Source organism: Urtica dioica, chromosome 9 (assembly GCF_054948205.1).
Source record: "Urtica dioica subsp. dioica isolate 48M chromosome 9, U.dioica_male_clone48M_v1_H2, whole genome shotgun sequence".
Lineage (NCBI taxonomy): Eukaryota > Viridiplantae > Streptophyta > Magnoliopsida > Rosales > Urticaceae > Urtica > Urtica dioica.
Window position 1 is genome coordinate 24718733 of NC_142764.1, and position 8338 is coordinate 24727070.

Consider the following 8338-nt stretch of genomic DNA (forward strand, 5'->3'; position numbering starts at 1 on the left):
AAAAAAAAAAAAAAAACCCACTCTCTTGCAACTGTGGGGCCCTCTTGTACGTCATCGAGTTTAAAGATTAAACCGAAAGTGGCAAACGACAATGACATTGACAACAATTAAGTAAGTACAAATTCTTGTTTATTGGGGCTGACTAAGCTTTCCTTTAAATAATATATAATCAGTCATGACTCATGCGTTATGCTTATAATACAACAGTTCACAACATTCTTTTTCAGATTAAAGGAAATATTATATAATACGATAGTGAAATGAAACTACATAATGTAAAGATTGTCCATGGCCCGAAACATGATTTTTCTACAAATTATTGGAAACCATAATTAACCAAAATTTCCTGATTGTAATTAAATCCATTAAAATGATAATAAATATTGATTTTGATTTTTGATAGCCTATTCCTATGGGCGAAAAAAAGTAAAGAAATTCAATTTCGTGATACGATACTAAATAATAATATTAATCTCATCTCATGTGGAACAAAAAAAAAAAAAAAAAGTGATATGAACAAAAAAACCGACAAAGCCAGCCTTGAGAGTTGAGAAGAATAACAACTCAAACTCAACCAACCAAAACAACAAAGTCTCCAAAGTCACATCGCCGACGAAGCGACTTCTCTTCCCCTCCCGGAAATGGCGTCGCTCCACCCGTCGGAGATCGAATCCTACGCGACGGACTCGGTGGCGTCGTCTCCGCGCTCCGACGCGCACCACCCGGACCACGCGCGCGTGCGCTTCATGTGCAGCTTCGGCGGCAAAATCATCCCGCGCCCGCACGACAACCAGCTCCGCTACGTCGGCGGCGATACTCGAATCGTCGCCGTCCAACGCTCCGCCACCTACGCCTCCCTCCTCGCCAAGCTCTCCAAGCTCGCCGGTAAACCCAATCGAATCCCTAGGAAAAAGAAAAAAAGAAAAAAAGAAAAACCCCGTTCCCAATTTCGACTTTCGATTCACCGAATCCTCGATTTGATTGATTGGTTGATTCAGGGACGAGCAACGTGGCGGTGAAGTACCAGCTCCCGAGCGAGGACCTGGACGCTCTGATCTCCGTGAGCACCGACGAGGACGTGGAGAACATGATGGACGAGTACGACCGCGTCGCACAGAATCAAAACCCCCGAGCCACGCGCCTCCGTCTGTTCCTCTTCCCGAAAGACGACGAATTCCCCCCAAACAGCGCCGGCATCGCCACGCTCCTCCACGGCTCCGGCGCCAACCGAGACAACTGGTTCATCGACGCCCTCAACAGCGGCGGCGGAAGCGGAAACGGAGTTCCGCCGCCGCTGGAGCGGAACCGCTCCGAAGCTTCCTCCATCGTCTCGGAGGTCCCGGACTACCTCTTCGGCCTCGACAACTCCGACGAATCCCAGCCCAAGATCAAGACCCGGCCCGCGTTCCACGACGCCGTCTCCGTCTCCGACCCCAGCTCCCCCGCCACCATCCTCCCGCCGCAATTCTCGTCCATCCCGAATCTCCCGCCGGTCAAGACCCGGCCCGACCACGCGGACTCGATCCCCATGCAGGCCAGCCCGGTGCTCCGCCACTACGTTCAGACGCCGGCGCCGGCGCCGGCGCACCACCCGATGCCGGTGTACTACGTGCAGGGCCACCACGCTCCGGTGCAGTACATGCCGGTTCAGTACCCGTACGGACAGCCGGTCCAGGGGATGTACGGGAGGCCCGCCGTAGCGACGGTGGACCCTCGTGACGCTTCGCCGAGGGTGGTGTCGTTGCCGGAGCATCACGTCATGTACGGTGTGAGGAGCTCCGGCGGTCAGACGGTCGTGTCGGGGTTTCCGGGGATGGTCGTGGCGGCGGGGGAGGAGCTTCGGGGATCCGGGCCCGACCCGAAAACGGGTAATTTTTCGCATTCGTGATGATAATGGTCGATTGTTTCATTTCATTTCGGTAATGAATAAGTTCAAAAAATAAAAAAAAAATAAAAATTGTTTGGCGTGATTGATTTTGGTATATATATATATTGAAAGGGTTTCATGTTTTGCTTGGATGTATTGATTTGTATAAAAATTATATGTGTAAGTAAGTCATTGGAATTTCGCTATGATTTTTTTTTCATTGCTCTCTTGTTTGATGTGTGAATTGTTATATATATAAGAAAGTATATGAAGAAGGAAGATGTTTCTCATTGATTTTTCTTTTTCTTGTGAATGTTAGTTAGAGAGTTTTTTTTTTGGCCGTATTATGATCATATGATATTTCGCTCTAGGCAAAGTGTTTAGTGCTGCTCATAGTTCCACTGATCTTAGTATGCTATGTAAAAAATTCACGAGCAAGAAGTATATGGGTGTGACTCTCGTAGATTAGTCTTGTGGTCCTTTGTTTTGCGTGAGTTTATGGTTGGCCACGTCACGAGCGAGCCGAAATAACGGTTTGGTAAAATATATCAGGGGATTGTAAAACATTGAATTCTTGACTTTGACGGTTTGACCACACCAATCATTGTTTGCTTTGGGCTTTGCCATGAGAGGGTTAAATAATGCATAAAAGATAAGAAAGGGCAGAGAGTGGGACCCATTATTTTCACCTTTTAGAGGTGGGAGTGTAGGACCCACATCTACATTGCATGTCTTCCGATTCGGAGCTCTATATGATCTCGTCCTATAATGTGACCAAAAACTAGGAATGTCTAACGGTATGGCCGGGTAAATCTATTATTCGAACTCATCTTAAATTTTTACCCGTTATTCGTAACTGTTTATTCGGTTTCTAAAGCGAGTCTACTAACCGGTATGCACGATTAAAAATAATATATCCCTTATTTATCCGCTCTTGACATAATTGACTACTAGATATTTATCCGTTAATAAAAAAGATAAGATGCTATGAAGATACTCGGAACAGATCGAATCGAAGATTATCGCTATGAACAGTGCGAGGCTCCAATCGAAATGAGATAATGAAGTGAGCGATAATACAAGGCTTACAAGCCCAATTAACAAGCCAATATAGTAAGTAGGTTCAAAAAGACCATCAACTGATGACAAAATTCTCAAAAATTTAGATTCTGCACTTCTATTCCAGAACGTATGAATATTTCCTTAATTATTAATTAAACAACTAACAATATCTCAATAGCATCCGCCTAAAATTAAAAATACCAAAGCGATATTACAATTCAACGAAAGTAATTAAAGTTTACAAATTAGAAAATAGTGTATGTATTCATGTTTTGATTTTTGTATGCACAATTCAGTTTGTCTTCATGACTTACGTCTTACGCCATCGTTACACTAGATAAAGTAGTTTCCTAAAAAACAATTTCATAGAAAATTTATAGAAAGAATATTTATTAAAGATAAACACACGTGTGATTAAAAAAATATATATTTTCAATAGTATCTTCATCATCTCAATAATACATATAGACATGGTTCGAAGTTTTCCTTCTATAATTATAGATAATAAAAGACATCGTTGGGCAAGCGATGAGGGGCGACATCGAGGGTGAGCGAAAACAAACGAACGTCGATGACGGCTAGCTAAGGTTTTGTGTTCTCTTGATGTGAATTAGTCACTAAAAAATTAGGTATTGATAGAGCTTGTTTTATTTTTTCATTGTTGTTTTATAGTTGAAAGACTGGGTACCAGGGGTACTATGTAAAGGGTTTAGGGTTTGATACTTAGAGGAAAAAAGAATCAAGTGTTTTAAGAATTATAAAATTAATTAAAAAAATCACCCAAGATTATGATATTAGCTAATCATGACATTGTACCGATGAAAATTCATAATCGTCAAATAACCTAGTGAACACGCATCTTAGATCTAATCTAACAACAACAAATTTTGAAATCGAGACACGGGAACAATTTAAATATAACACATGCCATTCAATTAATTTTGGTTAAATTTTCAAGCGGTCACAAGATTCTCATGAAACCCATAACCATAGTTGCTCAACTAGTTACTATCAATCCTAACAGTTATGTATTGAAATTAGAAGTACTTCAAAAAACAATAATATTCCTATATAGGTGATCAATCAAAGTAGCAATAGCACAATTCAAGAGCAATTAACAATTGGAAAAAAAAATAACTTCAATAAGAGAAATAATTACAATGTCTACACCAAAGATCTTTAAGTCGTGTTTTAGGATTGAAATTTCCCTCCATCATTTGGAAATTCAATTACTCATACCAAAAAAATTCCCAAAGACAAATAAAATTCGTGATAAAGAAGAGATTGGAAAGAAATAAAAAAAAAACGACAAAGATTGATTACTCAAATCTTTGTGTTGATGATGGTATCATTCGAGTTGAGTCCCGTCTCCAAAACCTTCTCGTTGTCCGACTTTTGCTCTTCAAAATTGATATCTCTGTGTTACGGCAAAATCCAGAGTCTTTTATATATATAAAAAAAAAAGAATCCGAATATTTACTCAAACTCAGCTTGTAACGGAGCATATAGTGCTTAGTTGTATCAAGGTACAACAGTTGAAACGTGTCAATCAAAGGCAAATTTCACTCACTCCATTTTGCTGTATTCTCAGCGCGGTTGATCCATTTCCTTCCAGCGAATTAAAATTCCAAAATAACACAACATCAACTTTTCCACATTAAACACTGAAAACACAAAGCGTTCTATCACAAACGCTCTATGAATGCTTTTAACGCATAATAGGATAAAAATGATAATGATAAAATAGGAATTAATGTACCTATTAAAATCAAATGGAAAACAATAGTCAAAATAGGTCATTTGCCACCCCCAGACATTCATATCAAATTACGACCTATATTATGTTTGCAAATTATTACAATAAGTCAAAATTGACAATTTTTTTTGTCCATTTTATAGAATTTACCTAAAATATCTTATTTGAAGAATCAGTTTCCTAACTATGTAAATCATTTTACTTGCTGTTTATAGTTCTTGACTTTTTTTTTTGTAGCGGCTATATAGCCCAATAGAACTTAAGTTTTTGCAAAATAATCATAGTTTGTCAACTATAAACAAACTAGCCCAAGTAAGATTGATCTAGACTGGATTAAATTTAATCCCAACGAACTATAAATACAGAATGTAAGCTTTATGAAGGCTGAATTAAAATTAATCGAGACAGGATTAAATTTAATGAAAACCTGTACTCTCAATTGGCTATTTTGCTATACCTAATGAAACTATAGCTATTTTGCAAAAGTCATAGTTTAAATTGGCTACTTCATACCATTTTTTTACTATTTTTTATGGTTTCATTTAGAATAAGGGCAAACATTTATAAAATATAAAATAATCTATTTATGATTTATTTATTTATAAATATGAGACGTTCTTGGAACTGTCATCTTCTGACTGATTTCCTGATTATATAAGTTACTAATTTTTTTTTTCAATATTACATAATTTACTACATTTTACTTCTTCTTTACAATTATATTTTACTTACTTGTTTTCTGTTATTTTAGAGTTTCATTAAAATACGTACAAAGATTTCAAAAATTAAAAAAAGATAAGCTATTTATAAATGTTTGAAAATGTGAGGCATTATTGAAAATACCATTTTGGAATGAGATTATTATGGAATTTGTTTTTTTAACCCCGTGCCTCATAGTGGGCAATTTTCTTTCAATCGTACTTAATGGGCCGACTATCTCTTCGTCTGAGTTGAGTTCCGTGCTAAGCCCAAATTTATTTTTGTTATTAGGCCTCTGTTCTGACTAATTTATTATGTTTTATAGGGTCTAATGGATCTATCTATCTTCATTGATTTGCTCCAAAGTCTTATCTTTACCTCATCAATTTGTCGTGTACACTCTCAAATAACGTACGCTATCACTTCCTCATCAACTTGGCTTCGGGCTCGTGTCCTCGGGTATTTTGAGCTACTAAGACCAACTCCACCAGATAACACTATTTTCTACTCTATTTTACAGTACATGTCACATCAAACACTATCTCATCTTCAACCGAACTCTATTTTTTACACCAAATTAAAATATTAATTTTATATTCAACTTTCTCTTATTTATTTCTATATCCTTATATTTATTTAATATTAATCAATTATACCACTTATTCATGATTTAATAATGAAGTATTACTCCATAAAATTATTCAAAATACAAATTAACACAAAGTAAACTTAATATTTATTAAACACAAAATACAATACAAAAAAATAACATAAAATAAAATAAAAAAAGTACAATTACACATCTGAATTAGAATATCTCTCCCACAAATGGTCGATCAATGCATTTCTTGAGCAAATGAAGAAGTCAGGTGATATGAGGGAACGCCTCTTAGAAAGTATAGATAAGGCTAATAATTTGAAAACAATCAAAGAAGAAAATAAAATAATGAAAATGAATTTAAATAAAATATCAGATCCTCAGGTTCGTGCATTTTGGGAAGCTGAACAAGCCAAAGTTTTACAAAAGAGAACCGAACAACAACAATCTCAAACACCATTTTCCAATTCTGATTCATATTCACAATATTTCACCGGTCTTGGAGGATCCGGCGCTAATCTTCCCGACTACTAGTTTATGTATTGCAAATTTATGTTTAATTTTATTTTGTTGTATTTTGTTTATTTATTTATTTATTTTAGTGTTCTTTTTTTTACACATTGTAATGTTATTTTATTTCTCTTTTAATATTAATGTCGTTTTAGTTTTTCCCAAACTCCAACTGTTAATGTTGTATTTGAAAATAAATTTAATGAATAATTTAAGGATAAATATGATATAATTTTATAAATCAATACAAATATATAAATTATAAATTTAATAGGGACTAAAAAAATATTTTGGAGTAGTGAATAGTGTCACGTCATATTTGGCGTGACACCAAACTCAATAAATATCTCACGCCATAATAGCGTGAGATAAAGCGTACGATTGGAGCATCAATATACGCTATTACCGATATATAGCGTCCGGCTGGAGAAGGCCTAATCTGATGTCTCCTTTTTCTTGCTACAGATAATTTATGTAATATTTTGCTAATCACAAATGAAATTCATATAATCGAGGTTTGTAATTGATGATAAGATATCACAATGCAATGAATGATAAGGAATCAAACGTTTGTTAGAGATTACTGTGGCAAAGGCACTACAACGAGTTGGTCCGAGTGTGAAAAAAGTAAAAGAAGTTTGAAAATAGCTATAAGGTGCTTGCTAAATTGTGAAAAAAATAGTCTTTCAAGTTTTGACCTTGAGCTTTGTCGTCGAAATTAGATTTCATAAGCCTCCAATGGCGGTTGAATTAGCTAACTTCTCACTTTGCCCAAATACATGAGTTCTTGAGCGTGGGTTAGTGTTAGTTGAGGTAGTTAAGTCGGGATGTTTTGAGATTGTGCTAGCGACATGATCGAAATGTCTGGTCCCAGGTTGTTTTCAATTCGGTGACGTTTGGTTTGGTTCCGGGTTGTTAGGTCTCACGTGTTCTCGGACGTTAGGTCCTAGGCCGTTCTTCCTTGGGGACGTTTTGGTATTTTTATGTTTTTGGCCACGTTACATAGTATAATCCTACTTCATTAATAAAATATTTATTGCAATTAATTAGACATTCCATTGACTTATTTTATTATTTTATTACAAGTTTTATTTCATTAAAAAAATAGTTACCCAGTCCGCAGTACAAATTAAACTAATTCTTTAGTTAATTTAATTTACTGCGGGTGAATTGCTAGTTTAATTGCCTCTTATTTAATATCGCCGTCCACAATAATTAATAATAAATGTCTACAGAATTCTTCGTTATATTAACACCATTAATACACAAAATCACATGCACACGAATTAATATAGACACAGAGTATATATGTACATATAATTAATATGGAATAATAAACGAGAAAAATATAACATCGCTCTCAAAAGTTTTCTTATCTTTTTCACAAAAATCGCTTATTGGAAATAGAAAAACTAATATATTCCTCGAGTTTTGTCAAAAATCCATTTTCGTCCTTGTGTTTTGAAAAGTTAAATATATTATTTCAAGTTCGTCAAATTGAATACATACACATTATATACGAACAGCATTTTCCAAAATTTTAACCGGAAGAATTCATTAATGAAATATTTTGTGAAATAACCGCTGGTGGAATATTAAATTATTTCCTAAAAAAAATAGTGGTTTAATCATGACTTTTTTTTTCTTTTTTTTTTTTTCTTGATGTAGGGAATATAAATTAATTTGAAAACAATAAAGACAGAAGAACAACTATGACGTAACCAATAATATATTAGCGTTTTTTTATATATATATTTTTTTCGAAGAGTATATTTGTTATTAAAGAAAATACTCAAGGGTCATATTGGAAACGTTGTTCTATAGTCGAAAATGATATGATAATGCT

General features: G+C 35.5%; 1 protein-coding gene across 1 annotated transcript; it reads left to right on the forward strand.

Moving 5' to 3' along the window:
• Positions 1–522: 522 nt before the first annotated feature.
• Positions 523–2157, forward strand: LOC149386082 (Octicosapeptide/Phox/Bem1p family protein). Its single transcript, XM_089625790.1, has 2 exons — positions 523–885; positions 999–2157. Exons 1-2 carry the CDS (start codon positions 642–644, stop codon positions 1886–1888), a joined length of 1134 nt encoding a protein of 377 aa, XP_089481916.1. The 5' UTR covers positions 523–641; the 3' UTR covers positions 1889–2157.
• Positions 2158–8338: the final 6181 nt, after the last annotated feature.